Source organism: Nelusetta ayraudi, unplaced genomic scaffold (assembly GCF_046127955.1).
Source record: "Nelusetta ayraudi isolate G7.1 ecotype Tasmania unplaced genomic scaffold, CSIRO-AGI_Nayr_v1 ptg000013l, whole genome shotgun sequence".
NCBI lineage: Eukaryota > Metazoa > Chordata > Actinopteri > Tetraodontiformes > Monacanthidae > Nelusetta > Nelusetta ayraudi.
In genome coordinates this window covers 4137501-4158554 of record NW_027466063.1, presented here as the reverse complement: position 1 = coordinate 4158554, position 21054 = coordinate 4137501, and the positions used below count along the sequence as shown (strand labels likewise).

Sequence of the window (21054 nt, the reverse complement as noted above, 5' to 3'; positions counted from 1 at the left end):
TTTTTGGAATCCTGAAGTCCTTCCTGTACACAGTGGTTGATTTCATTTACTGTCACAGGCCTGAAAAAGATGAAACTGCAGCATTTAACAGGAACATCTGGATAATTAGGCAAATTTAGGGGGTGGAGAAAAAAAATGGAGGCTGGCGCCTGAACACCTGTTGGCGGAGCAGCGCTGCAGCTTTGTGTTCCGGTGCTGAGATGTGTACGCGTCAGTTTGTCTTGGATGGGCGTGTGTGTGTGTGTGTGTGTGTGTGTGCATGACAGGCATGAGTGGATCACGCTGCCATGACAGAGTCTATCGATCAGTGTGTCAGCGCCGGGGGAAAAGGTTAATCTGCCTGATGCCAGCCCCACACCTCACCCCATCTCTGGCCCGCCTGGTCCCGCCCCGGCCCGCTCCCTCTCTTATCAGGATTAGAGGGGTGTACAAAAGGGCACAGTATTCCCAGGACACACGCTGACCTTCAATAATCCCACCAACCTGCCGCTCTGCTTATAATTAACATTGGGAACAAAGAGAGAAAAAGAAGAAGAAGGAGAGAAAAAAAAAAACCCTCGTCTGCCTGTGTCGGCATTCCTCTGACTGGGAGAGCAGGCGTACAGAAGGAAACAGTGGAGTAATTAAAGGCTAAAAGGAGAGAGAGAGACTTGCTCGGGCAATATGTTCTGAACAGCCAGGAGAGCCTGGCTGACATTCCGGAGGTGCTGACTCTCCCAACCAGGAGCCCACAGAGGAGGAACACGCTGCACTGAGCAGGGAGGCAGGAAAAAAAACTGTAGCTGGGACCAGCAGGAATGGCAAGCAGTGTAGCCACTGTGTGTGTGTGTGTGTGTGTGTGTGTGTGTGTGTGTGTGTGTGTGTGTGTGTGTGTGTGTGTGTGTGCACTGACCGGGTCTTGGTTCATCTGCACGATGAGTTGTTTGACAGCGTGCAGGGTGGGATGTGCCCATGGAGAGGGATCCTGCCAGTGCCGATTTAGGTCAAAGCCCATCAAAGAACACCTGCATGTACACACACACACACACACACACACACACACACATACAGAGGTTATTTTAACAGAACAGCATGCCTATTTTATATTTGCTACACCTCTGATTCTCGTCCCTCAATTTACCGTTTTCAGAAACACACACAAGACCAGGTTTTTTTTTTTTTTCATCCCTTGACTGCAGACTGCAGTTTAAGGACGAGGCTTGCAGGATCCGGCAGCTTGCCAAAAGGGATGACGACAGACAGGCCCAATCACAGATGCTGTGTCTCAATTCCGGTTCTGCACCCTTGAGACCGAGTGTCCTCCGTCTGAAGGAAGCGTTCTTATGCTGTGTCTCAATTCAGGTTCTGCGTCCTTGAAGTGTGCATTTTGAAAGGAAGTTGCGTCATAGCACTGCGCGAAGGCTTGTCCCAATTCCCGAGGGTGCTTAGGACGCTCAAAATGCACACTTGGAAATACGCACTCGTTTTCGCCGATTCCAAGGATGCACCGCTACTGTCCTTCGTGTACTTGGGTATCCCATGATGTTTGCATGCTGCTGCAAAGCATCGTGGGATCCTGGGAAGTCAGCTGAAATTAGCGTCATGTACTGGTAAAGACACAACATATAAATCTAAATATTGAAGTTTCACATAAAGTATCCAGTTTTTAACGTAGGATTTTACTTATTTGATCATCCAACGGCATCGTTAGATGGCGAACCAATGGTTAGCTTGATACTATAAAAACGTCACTTCCGGGGTTGGCCAGCCGGAGGGAACGGCGGTGACGAAACCAGGAAATACACCGAAGGCTAGACCGTCCCGAGTGGTTACCGGGGAGGCGGGGTTTGTCCGTCCCTCTAGGCTGGGAACTCTAAGAACGCTCGGTCTCAAGGGTGCAGAACCTGAATTGAGACACAGTATTAGTCAGTTAGAGTCCCCAGCTAAAATCCTACGTTAAAAACTGGATACTTTATGTGAAACTTCAATATTTAGATTTATATGTCGTGTCTTAACCAGTACATGCCGCTAATTTCAGCTGACTTCCCAGGATCCCACAATGCTTTGCAGCAGCACGCAAAGCATCATGGGATACCCAAGTACACGAAGGATAGTAGCGGTGCATCCTTGGAATCGGCTAAAACGAGTGTGTATTTCCGAGTGCACATTTTGAGCGTCCTAAGCACCCTCGGGAATTGGGACAAGCCTTCGCGCAGTGCTATGACGCAACTTCCTTTCAAAATGCGCACTTCAAGGACGCAGAACCTGAATTGAGACACAGCACGTGTGACCCCTACACAGCAGCACCACTTCCCTTCACCTGGTATCAATCACCCCAGATGTCTCTCACAGCTGAGGAGGGGACTTCTAATGAAGAGCGGTGGGGACAAAAGAGTGCGACGCCCCTTATGATCTGCCTAAACTAGGAAGTAGCCATCGCCAGACAGCAACAGATACCACCCTGCTACTGCATGTTGCTGCTATATGTGGCCTTCTGTAAAGCTCCAAACTAAAAATATTGCAAAAAGTTTTGCACAACTATAGACGTGACCTTTCTTTCGACTCACAATTACTTCCCATCAGTAGCTTCTAGGAGCAGCTCACACAACTTCTCATCTACCAAGGCCGCAGCTGCCCCTCCCGACTCCCCTGGTTTATGCTTTATGGACACCGTTACGACTTGGATGGTGGCTGTTTGCGATGATAATGTGGCAATAGTTGTCACGTTATTTCTCCTTAATGCCGCGCTAACATCTCAGAATACTCCTCTCTGGCTGGGCGTCACTGCTGCTGTGTTGACACTGAGATTTGAATGTAGATGCTTATTTATTTATTTATTTATTTTAATTATTATTTTAATTTTTAATTTTTTTAAGTTTTTAAATGTGATACTGTAGTTTGGATATTGGCGGTAATACAGAAATAAGTTGTTTGGGGCTATTTGCTCGGCATATGTCCATTTCAGCTCTTTACCTCCTGCTTTAAGAGGAGGTGAAAACACACGGCTGCGCACACGTGTGTGTGTGTGTGTGTGTGTGTGTGTGTGTGTGTGTCCGTGCGCGTGTGTGTGCATGCCCTTCGAACTCAACGTAAATGTTAACAGCCACCAGTATTTCAAAGATTACCCCTGACAGAGGAGAGCAATTAGGAGTCCCTGCTGGGGGGTTTTCCGGGTGGTGGTGGTGATGGTGGTGCAGCAGCAGCAGCAGCAGCAGCTATGAGGTACCACCGCCACTAGATGGCAGTGGAGAACACAGCGCAGAGCGGCAAGCGCGCAGCCGATGCTTATCTCAGTGTGCATTAGTATTCCTGGGGCTGAGCCTATTAAGTAAAAGGCAATTATGGAAAAGGGAAAGAGAACAGAGGAGAAGAGGATGCCCACGGAGCTGTAGGAACGGTGTTAACGACAGCGGAAGCAGGAGAGGCCGGAACACAGGGTCCGGCATTGCGGGCAGCCCCTCACAGCCGCAGCTTGGCCCTTGCCGCCCCACACACGCACCGCTGCGAGCCGGGTGGATTTATCCTAGCGCCCGCTGGTGCAGTCGGGTGAGTGGCGGCAATATATAGAGTGTTTTCACGTAGCGTCATCAAAACCGGAAGTCGCCATCTTGGAGACACTCCCGCTACAACTTGACTGTGTATGTAGCAACACAACCAGATAATTGTCGCACAAAAGGGTTAATCATTGCCGTGGGTTTGGCTGCAATAACCTGTCAGACTGAGGAAAAACATCTGAAATGTTTTTAGACTACCATAAGTCACCACAAACTACGCCGCGGCGCGCATACACGCTCACCTGTAGTTGCCCAGGTAGACGCCGTCAGGATTCAGCATGGGCACGATCTTGAAGATCACGTGGTCTCTCAGGATCTGAGCCACGGGGTGCTGGCTCACCAGGAAGTCAATCACACCTACATCAGACACGCGCACGCACAGGACACACGCGGGGAGAGACATGGACTTGAAAAGAAAAGCAAAGGCAGGCTCGGCGGTTAATTGAGTTTTGGGAAACAAAGGGAGAAGGAAGGACAGCGAGGGGCATCGTCAGAATCAGGGGAGGAATAGAAGACGTCAAGCACCGATCGATACAAATGGAATGGAGCTGACGGCGCTGGAAAAAACAGACAGCACAGTGCTGGCCGCACGCCATCCGATTCACCAGCATGATGCACATACAAAAGACAGACAGACAGACAGACAGACAGACAGACATTTCACCAAACAAACTGTGTTACGGTTTTTATAAAGAATCAGTCGCTCAATATATATGTATATATATATATATATATATATATATATATATATATATATATATATATATATATATATATGTATATATATATATATATATATATGTATATATATATATATATATATTATTATTTTTTTTTTTAACAGTAGTGAGCAGGAGTCAGCTAGTTTTTAAAATCAACTATATTGTCTTTTGACATGGACATGGACACACCCAAATTGACTTAAAGACTCCATTAGCGAGCGCCTCCATGCTTGCTAGCACCCGACGGCATAGAATATAACAAGAGTCAGCCAGCCAGCGTACTGGTGCAAACTACAGTTGTGAAATCGGGGGTTTGGATTTGTTGCAAGTTCATTTGGAACAACGACGGCAGCAAATGTAAATGCAGTAAATTCATGGCTCAGGTGAATAAAACAGCATTTCTACAAGAGCGTAGACGTGACCTCATCACAGACTGTTGTTCACACCCTGCGTTGGGAACCCTCGACACACCGCACAGCGGCAGGAAGACTGGCGGCTGTTCATATGGATGAAATCAATGGGGCGGGGAGGGCGCTGACCTCACATTAAAACTTTACCTTGACAGATGAAGGAGGCCGGAGATTCTCCCGGGTGGACGCGAGCTGTGAGGAATACCAGCTTCTTCTCCCGCTCCGAACTCCGCTGACCTGAGAGCAGAGGCGGCGAGAGGTGTCAGGGAGAAAAGAAGGTGTTGAAGGTGAGAAAGAGCTGACTGAAGTCTTTATTCAGTCTCCCGTCATTTTATTAACTCGTCTTAGAGTCGTTTTAAATGTGACGCGGCGTCAGAGTTCAATCTAACTTGTTGGCACCGAGTGTTGGGAACCTGTCAAAACTCACGCTGACCCGACCAAAGTTCCAGCCAGAAACACATGAATCAAACATCAGAAAAACCAAGACGCGGTGGACAATATTAATCGGGGGGGGTGAATTATACATCCCAGGTCAGACTCAGGTGTGACACCCCCCGTGAAGAACATCTTTGATTCAGATCCGCCGGTCCGACTGCTGACCTCTGGTCCCGCCCTACCCCCCCCGACCCTGCTGCTGAGAAGATGTTTGAGCTGTCAGACGCTTTTTTTCCCCTCTCCTGTCACTTGGAAGTTGGATTTTTTTGGAATTTCACACATTACTGAGGGTAATCAAACCTCTCAGCGACCCTGTCAGAAATTCTGTCTAAATGGAGATGTTCTTTGACGGGTCTAACGTCGTCCTTTCGTTACCCGACGAGTGAGAGGAAACGACATCGACGCTCCAAAATGTCTCATTAGATTATTTTGAACTTAACTGTTTGTCAACTCTGAATTGTTTGAGGTTAAATATCAGCGGCGGATGAAAAAAGTGTAAAGCCGCAAAAAAAAAAAAAAAAAAAAAAGAGCAGAGTGCTCTGCCGCTGAGGGTCGGACTGACCCGCGGTTGGAGGGTCGCGTTAACCTCCTCCACTCCTGTTTTCACAATCGTTCATCAATTACCACGGCGAAGACACGGCGGATAAAAAAGATAATCACCGGGAGCAGATTGTATTCACGGAGGTGAGGATCTGTGCTGGCGCCTCCTCCACTACCCTAATGGATGAAAGTGATTGTGTTTCTCATCGCCGTACACAAACTTAATATCTTATCGATTCCTCCAGCCACTTCTGCTGAGCGGAGAAGATGCTAATTAGCAACAGGCTACGCGCCTTTTTCTTAATGTAATTCTAATTTCACCTCGCAGCGTGTGCGCGCATGCATGCATGTGTGTGTGTGTGGCCTCTTCTTACTGTCAGTGTGTGTGTGTGTGTGTGTGTGTGTGTGTGTGTGTGTGTGAGGCAGAGAGAAGTGTTCCATTCAAGCAACTCTGCCTGTGATTTTGTTTCGCTTTTTCTTATTTTCTCTCCCTCGTTCTCTCTCTCTCGCTCGCCGTGCCCTTCACAGAGACGAATGGCTTTGCCATTCAGGAGTCTCGGCGGAGTGGCGCGGCCCCCGTTTTGTTGTAAATGTGAGTGCGTGCGGTTTTTCAGCCCGGCTGCTGTTGCTGCTCGCCGGCTGTGAAATTCCATCGCTTCGAAAAATTTCTAGTTTTTGGCCTCGGCCCCAGGCCATCGCGTCAGGCTCCCGGTACAAGCCCTCAACTGTGACACGCACACACACACACACAAACGCACGCACGCACGCACCAAGATGTGTGCGTGCGTGCGTTTGTGTGTGTGTGCGTGCATCAAACTGCAATGGGGGAAAGAAACAGGCTGAGACAGACAGACAGACAGACAGACGTGCACATGTTGTTGCCTTTTTTTTTTTATCGCAACAGTCACACAGAAGTGCACAAGTGCAGCACCAGGCTGCCAAGGTCTGGGAATTCAACCATCGCCCGCCGCTGCCACCGCCGTGCTGAACGGCGCTTCATCAAAACAATCTCTCGCTGCAGGCACCGCCGGCTCACAATGGAGCCACAGTCGTGTCGCGAGTGTGTGACACTTGCGGACCTTCTTCCTCTAACCCTGCAATAAAGTGTGTGTGTGTGTGTGTGTGTGTGTGTGCGTATGTGTGTGTCATACTGATGCATAATTAAGGTTATGTTTTTTTATGAATAACTAAGTAATGCACACGGGTCTTTGCTAGAATAGTACCACCGACTTGTGTGTGTGTGTGTGTGTGTGTGTGTGTGTCCATGAGGGCTCCGACAAAGGCACCCCAAGTAGTTGTTATGTTTATGTGTTTGTATCTATCTGGCTGTGCTCAGCCAAGCGCTGTAGCACAAAATCAAGTCCCCACTATTCTATTGCATAGGGGGCAGCACAGAGGGGAACTGGGGGGGAGCAGGAGTGGTGGTGGTGGAGGGGGGACGGGGACGGGGGGGTGGGGGTTGCCATATGTAGAGGGCAGATCTCCCTCTTTATCTCTATCTCAATGTGTTTGGGGGGTCCGAGTCGTTGCCGAGTCCCAGCGGCAGCAGCTGCTGCGGCGGCTGCAGCGGCGCCTCCTGACCTGAAGGTGTCAGAAGAGATCAGCGGGGCGGCGGCGGGGCGCGGTGGCGGCGGAGAGGAAGGGAATGGGAGGGGCCTCAGGAGCAGGAGATGATAAAGGAAGGCAGGCAAAGACGGAGCCAAGAAGAAGGAGAAGCGAGTTTCTCATGTTGACTCAGTGCAACGTGTGTTTCCTGGAAGCTCTGCTGTGGATTTTTCTTACTTTTGATAAGAACCCCCCCCCCCCCAGCTTCCAGGGCCAAATTCAGAGCTCAGTGTCAAACATCACAGCCGCTCAGTTGATTAGACAAGGAAATCCTAAATAACAAGTCATCACAGCGAGCTCCAACTTCCTTGTTAGTGTGTAGCAGTGCAATTCATTGGTTTAGTTTAAAGTGAAATTGTATAAATGTTTTGCTTTTGAATTACTGTGGTACCTTATTTTTGCTTTTTTTTAAAAAAAATTAAAAAAAATCCAAACAAATCAAATATTTCAATTACATCCACCGCATATCCCAAGGCCTACACTGGTATCCTGAGACTTAACCACTGTGTTTATCTGAGTTAAAACTGACAATGTTGAGGTTGGAACAAAATCATTGATTGGTTTGTGTTTGAGGGTTGACTTTGAGAGGGAAGCAATCTGACATTAAACACACGATTCATCCATATTGTGTCATAATGTGATATAATCCCAATATTCCAGAACATGCAGCAGGAAAGGCCAAGGTCGTCGTCGTGAATGAGAACTGGTTCTTAATTGACTGACCTGGTTAAACATGGGTTAAATTAGAATTCAAAATAAAAACGTCAGCTAGTAAAAGATGGTTAGTAGATTGAGTGGGACACGATTTCTCTCCACTCTGAATCTTACAGACTGGCCCTTTAAAAGGGACGAGGGCTGCATTGAGGGGAAACGCGAGAGAAAGAAGTCATGTGACAATGAGTGAGTGAATGAAGCGAAGGCTGAATTTATGGCCACACTCCTAATCAGCGCTGCCTCAGCATATTTCTCACCTGCCAAAGTCACAAGCTGCACTCTACGCCACATTAGCGCCCATTCTCCTGCGCCACCGAGAGGGGCCACAGAAATTAAAAGGATGTCAAACTACGATCAGCTCTGATAAATATGTAAATTGCTGGCCGGAAGAAAAGTGCTTGTGAAAAAGGGGACGGGGGAAAAAAAAAAATACACAACATAAATCTAATGGAGTCTGAAGGGCGGCCACCCTGATTGTGCTGGTCAGCTCTTTCCCAGGGAGCAAATCCAGCAAACTTTGGGTCCGATCTCATAAGTGGTGACATGGTGGAATTAGAGGAGATGGTCTTCATCACTCTTCATCGGCCGTTATTAAGGAAGCGACGTGTCAAAAGCTTTTTCTCAGCGTGGTGGCATATATTTAAATACATTTAACCACTTGATAAAAAAAAAAAGAGAATTATGCTTGCGACATTAAAATTATTCGAGGATAAAATTAACATTATCATCATGCTCGGTATTAAACAGTATCCCAGCTGAGTTTTTTTTTAATTTAAAAATGAAGTCACTCCATACTGGGAGCGTGCGTGCACATAGTCGACGCCACTGATCATCATACACATCATGCAACCAATCATGCACACACGCTGGTGTAAATTCATTGCGCTGTTGGTCCACAGAGAGGCAAGAGGGAGGAGAGACGCTTCCTTACAGTCGTTCCCTGTCGGCAAGTAGGTAGTTTTCAGAATTTAGTCGGCGGCCTGCAAGCTTTTATTTCACACTGTACAGCGTTCAGTCTATGAATATCACGCAAACAGACACAAATCAACAACGTCGTCTGGAATGTTTATGGAAAGGGACTTCAAGATGAACATGGCGCTACTGCTACTACTACTGCTACTGCAAGAACCTAGAAATCTAGACTAAACAAGTGGACCAATCACATAATTGGTCGCTATCATTACGTAAAGTGAATTAGACGGCAAAGACACACACACTGCAGACAAGCGGCTTGTCAATGTTCACCGTTGAGGAAAGTTCAGCTTCCATCTCCCAGTTTGTCTCCCGCTTCAGTTTTTATCAGAATTTGGTGGCATTATCTCAAAAAATGAAGATGAAACTTTTTCTCTGCACACAACAAATGTTCACATTAGTGTTGACTGGTTTTGGCTAGAGCTCAGTAATCCACTGCGGTGCAACAGGGCTCACCCCTGGTCAGTTCACTGCTAATGTCGCCCCCCTCTGCAACAATAGGAAGACTCCAGCTGAAGCATCCTGGCTAAACTAGCAGTAAATGCCATTAGGTAATTTGAAGGTGAAAGAAACCAGGTTCATCCAATCAACTTCACAGCTTTGCCTCCAATTTCCAACACAAAATGAGCAAAGGTCGTGTGAATGTGAACATCACCTCAGCATATTTATCTCCCAGTTCTTTGCAAATCAGGTTTTTAATACCAAATCTTTCCGATGCGATGCCCAACATAAGACGGGTGACGGAAACTCTCCCAGCTGTTGCTGTAACACTTGCACTCACATTACAGCGAGGTGCACATGGCAGGGTTCTGCACTGCTGCTGACCAGAACCAGCACCACAGAGGTCCAAATCAGGCTTCAGAGAGAAACACATGATGAAATCCCTGCTGCATAATACACTGCGATACAATACAAAAAAAACAAAAAAAAAACTGTCACAGCGGCTGCAGCTGCACGACACATTAAAACCACACGCTTCACACCAAGGCCCCTGCACGTCTCCGCCTCGCCCTCTCTCTCTTCTCCTCGCCGCTCTGTGGGCTCTTTTTTTTTTACGCTGTCGTAAATTAGCTTCACTTTGGCGAGATGGCAACCAGACACGCTTGGCGCCGCGCTCGGTGCGTCACGCCGACGATGGGCACGAGCTGTAAATTGTCACCGCCGCTGGATTTATGCAGAGCCTTGGGACGGGAGGCGGCGCTGCCCCGGCTGAGCGAGTCCCAACACATTTTTTTTTTTCTTCTCTCAGGCCACTTCCACACGCCCAACATCTCAGGGACGAACCGACTGGAAGAAAAGATGAGAATAAAAAAAAAAGCAGGGGCTGTTTAGTGGGAAAATAGATAGACAGATGTACTTTATTGATCCCAAATTGGGAAAGTTGTAGCACAAAAAAAAAGCAGTGCTAAAAAGGCAAAATGCAAAAAGGCCAAATCGTGATAAGAGTTGCTTTGTTTTATACGCCACTGCTTTCTTCTGCAGGTCCCCGACTCATTTTGTGTGCATGTCTTGTGTCCATGGGTGTCTGAACGCCTGTGGCATGTCTCAGATTTATTCAGCTCATCTTATTGTAGGAGTAGGGGGGGAGTTAGCGGGGAGGCGACTGCCAAGGCCTCCTCACACATTCATAAAGCATCGGCCTGTTGTCAACTCGCACACACACACACACACACACACACACACACACACACAAACAGAGCCAAAGGAGGGTTATGGAGGGGGCGGAGCAGAAGGGTCGGCAGCAGAGAACAGAGGAGCAGCAGCAGAACGTCAACACAAAAACGCGGCTAATTGTCAGATGGCGGGATGGAACCATCGGCGCCATCGTCTGAAGCGACGTCGAGAGGAAGAGTGTTTACAGCGGCACACAGCGAGAGGGACGGCAGAGGAAGCGAGAGGACGGCGAGGGGTAAAATGAAAGACAGAGCACGAAAAGGAGGCAAGACACCAGGCGGAGGGAAACTTTACACAACTCATACAAGCTCTTTTATGTCCTGACTCTGTCCTTCTGAATTATTGTTGGTTTTCAACCCACTGCCGCGGCTAGTAGGTTGAAATCTTAAAGGCCTTTGTTTTAACTGCATCTATCCCTCCACTTGTCCAGTTAAACTGTGTGTGATTCATGTTTCTCCATCGATACAGCGTCAGTGAACGCAGCAAAAATGAGTTATATTTTGTTATATTCAAGAGGACACAGCAAATTGTCTCAGGCTGAATCCTGAGAGCTCGTACACAGCTGGACTGCTCAGATCTAAAGATTCAGATCCATCTCCCCAACCTCCAGAGAAAGTGTTTTCATCAGTGTTGGAATGGCTTCGGATTCCACCATTAATCGGCTGCCTTTGAGTTGAGGCAGAACCACGAAGTGAGAGCTGCAAATGACTCCCAAAAGCTCCAAAAGGAGACAAAGAAGAAATCAGAGAGCATGTTAAAGACACACTGCTGCTCGAAAAACAACCAAGGTTTGTTTTAGTTTAATTAAACATTAAGGCATTACGGGGCTAACCACCAATCTGATACCACGTTGGCACCAATGGGAAGCTTTGAACTTTAACAACTTGGCTAAAATTGTTTAAAAAAAATGTTAGAAAAAAGTCCTCCAGTCACCTCCGAAGTTTGCCTCCACTTTTCTAATGCTGATCGTGGACACGCACTGATTGCTTAAACGCTCTTCTATACGTCCTAGTAAATTCTTGTTGTGCAAACAATGTGTGATTAGAGTGACTACAACAAGAACTGCAGGCACTGTGATGGAGAAAACCAGGGATCCGTGTGTGACAAAGGTAACGAGGGACGCGCTGGACAGCCTCTCTGTCTGAGGGGTCACCTCCACACCTCCACACCCACCCTCTCCCCCACCAGAGACCACCTCCACCCCACTCCTCCACTTCCTGTCTGCGTCCTCGGTCATCCTGATCGTGCCAGAGAGAGCAATCAGAAGTAGAGAGAGAGAGAGAGTGTGTGTGTGAGTGAGTGAGAGAGAGAGAGGGAGAGAGAGAGAGAGAGAGAGAGAGAGAGACGGTCTAGCGAGACGATTACAACAGCCGTGTCGAGACACGAGTGGCATCCCATCCAGACAGAGGAGGGACAAAGAAAGAAAGAAACCTGGACGCATCATAAAGGGGGGAACGAAGGCTCAGACGGAAAGTGAGAGAGAGAGAGAGAGAGAAAAGAAAGAGGGGGAGGAGAGGAGGGAGGGCAGGAGCGGAGGAAACCCTCGAGATGACAGCATGTAAATACGCCAGCGGCGGCGCTCTAAAGTGGAGATGAAGAGGCGGCAGGATAAAAAGCTCTGAGCACTGTGTGATTATGGATCAATTTGCTGCAATCAAGCCCCCTTATGGCTGGTCCCTGTGAAATGGAGAGATTTCTGCTCCTCAAGGGCAACCGTCGTGACAGCGGAGGTCACAGGAAATGGGAGTGACGCAGGCGGGGTTTGGTTGGGGGGGGGGGGGGGGGGGGGGTAGAGGCACCATAGGAGGGAGGGAGGGGAGGAGGGGAGAGGCTCCATCCCCGGCATTAGCATTCAAGCCCGAGCTGAAGGGCTTTCTAATTACGCTAATAGTGCGAGGTGGCGACTGGGGCCTCCGACCGTCAGCAAAACAAAGAGCAGGCGGCCAGCGGCGCCAGGCGGCGGTCGCATCGAGGTGGCAAACAAGGAAATCGAGGGCACGCATCGATACGATAATGATTGGAGCGAACGCTGCTCCACTCTGTGCCGGGTTTAAGATTCAAACACAATTAAACGCATTTAATTACATTAGCAGCAGCAGCCGCACAACTGGCATGAACACGTTATGGCAAAACGTCTGTTAGTCTTGACGCAAACTTCAATAGAACGCAATCGCAAGACAGGCCCCTAGAGGTCAGTAAGGAGAAGTTTTCCAGAGGCTAAGATGATGATGTGTTTTAGTATCTTGGTGGGAAAAAAATAATCTTCATAGGTATGTTTTATTTTGAAAATCCCACAGCGAACACAGTAGTTTTTATCAAATGTTTTTAAAGCAATAATATGCGTCTCTACATGGTCAGTGAACGCCTCAGAAATCCACCCGAGTCCACCCGTGACTTCTTTTGCTTGCCCCAGAAGGTGTTTGCCAAAACACAGATCATAACAACTGCCCTCTTTGATGTCACAAAGGGAACTAGTTCCTTCCCCAGGTTAGCCACAGCTCCTCTAACCAGGTGCTGGTTGCAACATCTAGCAAGTTGCCTTGTTTCTGTCTGATTCCATAGAAAGGAAGATAACAAAAAAACAGAGTTTTACAGGAGGCTGCAAACAGAGGGCTAAATGCTGCTTAAAAGAGATCAGTTGGAAAATGAATTGGATGAGGCTGCTTTGCTGGAATCTGGGCTGTAAAATAAAGATTGTGTGTAACACAGAACCTTTAGTGGCTGTCAGATTAGCCGACCTTGTCAAAGAAATAACCTTTGAAGTTTTTTTGTTTTTTAAAGGGCAAAATATATAATTCTCAGTATACGTATCCACTGAGATCCCGAAACTCCTTTTTTGTGTCTGAAACAGAGCAGAATTTGGATCTGTACCCATGTACGCCTTCCCATCAGTCCCTCTGTTCTCGCTCTTCAAACACCCGGCGCAGGAAGCCGGAAGCCCGGATCCTTTTTTTTTTCTTTTTTTTCTTCTGTTGCAACCGCACATTGTCTCACGCAGCCCCTGTGATTGTGGAGAGCGGCGCTGATGGACGGTCAAGGGGGTGGGGGTGGGGGGTGGGGGTGGGGAGAGAAGGCAGACATCCACAGAGAAGTAGGGAGACAAAAAAAAAAAGGGAGGCAGCCGCCGCCGCCGAGCATCAAAAGCAATACGGCCTCTTAGCGACATTGATACGCGGCGTCTGGCTTGAAGTCAAAGGCTCATGGTTTCCGAGGCATCAGCGACCGGCCTTCGGTGAGCGGCCCCGACTTCTCCTCTCGCCGCCTTCACACAGCGATGACAGGGCGGAGGCGGGGGGGGGATATAAAACGGAGGGACGGCCGCTCGGCGCGCGGCGTGATAGAGAATCAGAGGCAGCCAGTAATAGCCTTTTTTTGAAGAATGCGCCACTGAACTTTAAGGACCGTCTCGCTTGAAAGGACAAGATACAAATAGGCAGAGAGGGGAGGAGGAGGGGGAGGAGGGGGGGGGGGGATGATTTCCAAGGGATGTACCCCCCCTCCACCCCCTATCGGGGTGACACATTGTGTTGGAGCGGTGCATGTGACGTGCACATGTGTGTGTGTGGGGAGGACAACCTGGAGCTGCTAGGGGAGGAGACGTGAACATCTGGACCTGTAAGAGGAGGAGGTGGTTGGATGGGGACATATGTTAGTGCTGGGATGTCTTGCAGGCAGGTGGAGTCCAAACCAGCCGCAGCTTCTATATCACATTGCCGCTGACGCCGCCGCCCATCAATATATATGTTTTATTAGGATGCGTGAGGGTACAGCCGAGGCTGCAGGTAAACAACACGGGTGCACGGCTGCACTTAATAACAGCTCGCACCTCCAAGCTGCGTCTTTCAATTCCATCCCTCCTACACAAACCTGGACTGCAAATCAAAGTATAGATCACACACACACACACTCACACACAACATGTGAATATATATGTCTGGACACATGGAAGAGGAGGTTGTGGTGGGGGAGGGGTGGTCATGCGTATGTGTGTGTGTGTGTGTGTGTGTGTGCAGGTCGAGCATCATCTCGGCCCAGCGGCTGCAACAATGTCATTGTGCAGTTTAGTAACAGGCCATTAACTTGTTAATACCAGCCTAATGGGCGGTCTGCTATTTTAGAACCGCGGTCATGTTTGTGCCATTAACAAGCACTTAGCGCTGCTCTCAAATCAACAGGCAACCAACGCACAAACTCACACACACACAAACACACAGATAAGGGAATTGTAAAAGACAACCTGATGCTCCGAGGCGACCGCTGGCCCACTAGACCACTGGCTCTTTGGCCAGTTTGCTTCCCAGGTGGTAAATAGATAAAAACAGCAAAATGTGCAGAAAAAAAGAAAGAAAAAATGGAATTATCATGCGCTCTGTTTTCTTTACTTTTGAATTTGCTTTCAAATTAAGTTTTTGTTTGAGTTACTTAGAGGAACTTGCTGCGCACCGTCTGATCTCCTCTGCGTGACAAAGGAGCTTCTGCCGGAATACATTTTAATGGGTAGTTGAAAGTGGCGCTTTGCAATAACCAATCCAAAACTCAGGAGAGAATTAAGTGAAAAACAAACAAAAAAAAAAGATTTGTTTTCATCTGCCTCTGCAGCCTTTATCTCGCGCACCAACTCGCGTCACCTCAGCGTCCTTCTACAGATTCAAGTGTTCTTTCCACTCTGTAATTATAATCATTACAACGAGGCTTTGCAACACAGTTTCTAGCGAGCTGGAAGAGGAAAATAAAAGACTGCGCTCGTGGCTGCACAGATGGATGCACGTCCACAGCAGGTTACATATTCAGAGCTTTCAAGCCACGTGCTGAGAAATTAATTCACTTGAATCAGATTAAAAATGCAAAACAAGATGAGGCTGAGATGCCACATTCAATGGCAGATAAAAAACACATATATCATTAAAATCTTATATGATAATTGCGTTTTTAAACAGAGCTCATATGCGAATAAATACAGTAAACATGACAGAGTGCCTGGCGGCGGCGGCTACTTCTAATTCCATTTTCCCATCTCAAAGAGAATGAACTTTGCGGCAGAATCGGCGGCGTCCCTCTGAAGTCTGAGAGGAGACGGCGGGCGAGAAATCCTGCAACGGAGCGTTTACGCACACTTTGAACTCCGCCGCGGGAACGTTCGGCTCTTTAGTGATTTCCAAAGCTCTCAGTAGAAAATCAGCCACAGTCGTCTCTTCATCTCCATCTATCAGTCACGCGCCCTCCCCGACGAGGAGCCGAGGAGAGTTTGGAGATTTTCATTTGTGTCTGTTTTGACTTTTTGAACACTTTCCTCTGTTGGCTCGTGGTCTTGATAATCGTTTGATTGCTCTAATCCCTCATTATAAGCATCCGAAACAGACAGCCCTGCTCCTTCATGTGTTGCTTGACTTTCTGAGACAATTGTGGTCTCATGACAGGCGCTCACTTTGCTTAAAACAAAAGCAAAATGAAGAAACCCATAGAAGTAAACAAGCTAAAATAACGAGGCCGGCTCATTTGAACTAATTGCCTTCAGAATTAATCCAGGATGCAGAATTTGTACAGATCATTACTGTGACAAAAATATCACTTTTTCCCCCCCTAATGGATTTTACATCAATCACCGCCATTAATCCTTTGCTAATAATGTGTAAATAAATCAGCTCAGAAACAAAAGAATCTAATCCAGCAGGATCAATAAACACTCATTGTTTTGTTTGTTGGTGCGATTAAAGGAGGAAAAAGGGACGTTCTAGGAGTTATCCATCTCTCTAATCTCTCTGTAAGTTAACTTGAAAGGATTTAAACACAGTGGAACACCTGCCGTTAATATGACTCCCCGATAAGGCCGACATCAAATGTCTCCGATAAAATCGCAGCTTATCTCCCAAAATTAAATGACTTCTGAAATATACGGGGAGGGGAAAAGAGATTTTTTTTTGGGGGGGGGGGGGGGGGGTAGCTGGCTGCTTAAAGAAATAAAAGTCAAAGGGAGCTGGGAAGAGATGACAAAATGTGAATTTAAATTAAATGCTTGCATCAGTTCGGGGCATTGAGCCATTTCAGGGTTCTCAACGCAACTGCAGATATTTACTGCCAATGTTGGAAAATACGAAAATAAAACATGTTGAGAGATGCTATGAGCAACCTATACACTCGATAGCATGCAGGGTGAAGGGGCAGGTCACTCAAAATTAGAATTTCACCTGAACCTTTGCAGATTCTGGTGACGTGCAATCCACTGTTCTTGAGTTAAAATCTCACAATAGAGGAACACAACAGAAGACACACTTGGTGTAATTCAAGTATCCAGAAGAATCAGTGGCCAACTTCACTCAAAAAGTTGACCTCGACCATGTTTTCAACAAAATAATACTGGCAAATTCTGGTGTCACGGAAACTATTGACTCCCTACAAGTCTTATGTGCTGCTGGTTGAAAACATGGCTGGCGTCGCTGTCAACTATTACTTTCAATGTATGTGAAACTCTCTGTGAGTCTACATACCAGTTTGCCAACAGGAACTTTGCAAACAGTGCAAGAAGAACTGTTAACCAGGGAGCAACAAGAGACTTGATTTCCCAAAGGACGTATGGGGAGAATTGTGAGGGACAAATAATTTGATCCCTGTTTGAAGTGGCGCGAGTCACAGATAACACTCCTGCAAAATCATAGAAAAATAAAGAGATAATTTTCTTTTAATCCAAAGACAAAGTTTTGCTCTGAAACAGTTCAAAATGAAAGAGTGGGGAATAATTGAACTCAAAACAACACTCGCTGGATCCTCATCCAGCTGGTCTACCTGTCCAGTCATCAAACCACTGCAGCCACCTCTGAATTTTAAACATGGCAACACGTGGGATTTTCCCCACCATCGCCAAAATCTTAACTGAGCAAAATGAAATTCAAAGATAAAAGGATTTAGAAGATTTAGTCTTTTGGCAAATTATATATTGGAATTGACCACTTGAGTTCACTGAGATATTGGAATCACACAGTGCAGAAGCCAGCATCAAAAATCTGTTTTCGCTTCCAGACTAAATCTTTCCTCACTGCACTTTTTAATCAAAAGAGAATGCACTGTAATCAAGGAGGCCAATGTTCATTATTTACATTGAGGCTCTAAATGCTGACTAGTCAATATCGTGTATGTTACACCGTGTACCAATGCATGGATGTAATACGGTGACTGAGCTCTCGCCTCTGATTGGCTCTTCTGCTGCAGAAACTGCTCGCCGGTTGGTTCGGGATTAACGTAGTTCCCATGACAACATGCCGGCCGTCAAGCTGTATTGGAATGGATGCTTAAGTCTGTGTGTGTGCGTGCGTGTGTGTGCGAGTGTGCGTGTGTGCGTGCGTGTGTGTGTGTGTGTGCGTGCACTTTGTTTGAAGTGGCAGGCCTTTTCAACGGCTTTGATCAGAGAAATGTTTGTAGTGGGGGCAAACCTGGAGAGCAAACAGGACTTCAGAGAGATTAACAATCTGCAGAACACACACACGCGCACGCGCGCAGGCACACACACGCACACACACACACACATGCACTGAAAGTTAGCTCTTAGAATAAAAGCCACAGCCGCGCATAAACCGACACCGTGCTCATGTTTCTGGTGCGATGAAGGATGAAGAGATGAGGAGGAGGAGGAGGAGCAGGGAAATCTGCCGGCTGACACCACTTGTTCTGTCCCTCCTTTTACACCCACCGCGCCCATGTTTGAGATGAAAACGCTCCGGGAGCCAGCGACTTAGACTGAAATGCGCGCCTGTGTGCGCCTCTCCTGCAGGGCCGGCGTGGACCAATCGGAGACGAGCAGGAGCCGAGGTGCATCGCGCGGGGCCCCCGCTGCTCCTCCATCACGCTGAACCAGGCAGGGTTTCTGTACGTCAACACACTGTGCACGTACGTGTGAGCTGGGAGCGGCTCTGAAATTGCAGCAAGGCAGCCGAGACTGCATGCAGCTGAAATCTAAGGATGGCAAGTTGGTTGCTGGTTGTGCTACGTGTGTCACTGCAAGCAAATTCATTGTTGATTAAAAGTTCCCGTTTCACCCAACAACTTTGTAGGTATCAATCATAGTGATGCATCTTATTGTGCATCTTTTTTTAGCACGTCACCTTTTCTCTTTTCTTACTACTTCTTCTTTTTCCTATACTTCCTTCACGACACGTAAAATCACACCCCACGCAGATCTGTATGAAGGAGCGCAAAGCTGATGATGCTTGCGGCTAACGCTAACAGTAGCTACCGCTTTGGCTCTGTTTTACTGTGAGTAAAAAGTCTACCCTGTTCTTGGGCCGCATTATAATCCCCAGTGAGATCCACTTTGAGCAAAACGTATCCACAACCACACTGAAACACTGAAAAACAACAATAGCAAAGTTAGTTTTAGGCCGTTATGCTTTACATTAATTTTGTAAAGAAACAATCTGAGGGTTTTAATCATTCTTTATGTTCATTCCATATGTTTTGCTTTTGCTAAAGTCCAGAAAGTAATCTCACAAGGAAGTCTAATTAAATATAAATCTAATGAAATTAAATAAAAGACTTCAACACATAATTAGAGTAGTGGTGCACCGTCCATCAACACCACTGGCACCTGGCACCACCACCACTCACCACTCTCTCTTTTAACTGGAGGATCTGGGTGGTGGTTGTGGTGGTGTGGAGGGGGGGTCCTCTGTTTTGGAAGCTTGGCTGGCGGAGGTGGAGCCGCAGGGTTAGCAGGGCGGCTGATCACACCCTGAGAAGCCGGCCCTCGGGGGAGGCAGATAAGAAAAACGGTGATGCAATATTAATTGGTGGCGGTGCGTGCCAGGGACTGGAAGGTTGTCCGGAGTGCGTTTCCCAGAGGAGCGGCTGTCAGGAGCCGGGAGAGACAGGCGGGAAGAGAGCTTGACCTTGTCTGTCAGCTGCTGGAGGAGGGGACGACTGGGGAAGTGGAAGCCCCAAGTCCCAGTGTCACGCCAATCAACGCTCTGCCAGTCTGTGGGCGAAGCCTGCTGGGACGGCGCCACGAGCACCCGTGACACCGGCAGATAGACAGGACCCGTGTGGTCTCATGACCACAGAGGAGGAACATTAAAATGTATGTTCGATGTCACGGCTGTTATATTACAATGGTGCGGGGGGAAAAACACTGCTTCCTGCTGCCAGGGAGAACAAATAACCCTAAAAAAAAAAAGATAAATAAGCCAGAGCGATTATCATCAATTTGTTGTTGAGTGTTAGTGCGATGCTGGGAAGCACTCGCTGGGAAATTGGGTGGCCACCTGATGAGACTCAAGTACAAAACCTTCACAAGTGTCCGTATCTTGATCTAAAGACGAGGGGACAGTGGACAGCTAATATGCAGAGCACAGCAATACAGCACAGCATATTGAAATAAAATGATGGAGGAGGGAAGGAGAGATTTATGTTAGTCACCGCACTGCTCCTTATTTTATGCAAATATCTTTGCGAATAGAACAGTTGTCAAATGTATATTATAGGTTTGTATTTTTATGTTAAACTATGTTATTGGATTAGACAGGGCGATGTTGATGACAATAATAAGACACAACATGTGTACAAGTGCTTTTATACATCTTATTGAGTTTAATTTGCTGCTTATGAAAGCAACTGAATAAGGAAAGTAACAAGAAATACAGGAAGTGATTGTGAGCCTTTCTGCTGCTAAAGGAACTAGCATGAATGTCACAGTGGGAGCAGTTTTAAAGGAATCGGACGCTATTTTAACACGATAATAAGGTAGACTTCTCTGGGAACATGTTTCCAAGCGGGTCCTGTTTGGCAGAAATCTGAAAAAAATTGAGTAAATATTCCACCTAGCGTGGTAGGCAAGCATGTGTACTGGCAAACCCTGTCCCTGTCAGGTTTTTTTATTTTTTATTATTATTATTATTTAGTTCAGTTCCATTGCTGTTTGCTGTGATACCTTTGTTTAAGAAACATCATTTCCCCTCCACGATCGCCTGCCCAGGAAAACCTGAAGAAACGGCCAAAACCCTACGACAGTGATCCGCGCTCCCGTTACACAGTTGTCGCTGCTTGTTGCTGTAACTCCGGACGCCTTGCGCGGCAACCGCGGATCAGAGAACTGTGGCGGCTGCGGCGGCGGCGGCGGTGACGGTTCAGCAGAGGGCGTGAACGAGGCGACACCAGCATATGGGCGGGAGCGTCGTGTCACCCGGGGACGCCGGCGCTGGACGCATGTCAACTTCAATTAACCCTCTCCCATCTGTCTCGTCCTCCTCCGGCTCCTCCCTCGGCTAGCGGCGGGGAAAGTGGGTCAACGCAGCGTCGCAAAAACCGCAGCGAGCACCGGGAATGTCGTCCTTCAAACTTAAAGGTCCAGTGTGTAAAATGTGGCCTGATTTATGATTTTTATGTTATTCATATCTCAATATACTGCCCATAAATAAATCTTGCACTGCTATATTTTTAAGGAATCTGGTATATTTTTTAAGGAAT

General features: G+C 47.4%; 1 protein-coding gene across 1 annotated transcript in view; it reads right to left on the bottom strand.

The window, feature by feature from the left end:
• Positions 1 to 21054, bottom strand: part of agbl4 (AGBL carboxypeptidase 4) — a 350340-nt gene that overhangs the window by 25776 nt on the left and 303510 nt on the right. The window contains exons 8-10 of the mRNA XM_076022940.1: positions 4813 to 4902; positions 3776 to 3890; positions 893 to 1004 (exon numbers count right to left, since the gene is read on the bottom strand). Coding sequence (XP_075879055.1) covers positions 893 to 1004; positions 3776 to 3890; positions 4813 to 4902 — 317 coding nt within the window. The remainder of the gene's footprint in view (positions 1 to 892; positions 1005 to 3775; positions 3891 to 4812; positions 4903 to 21054) is intronic.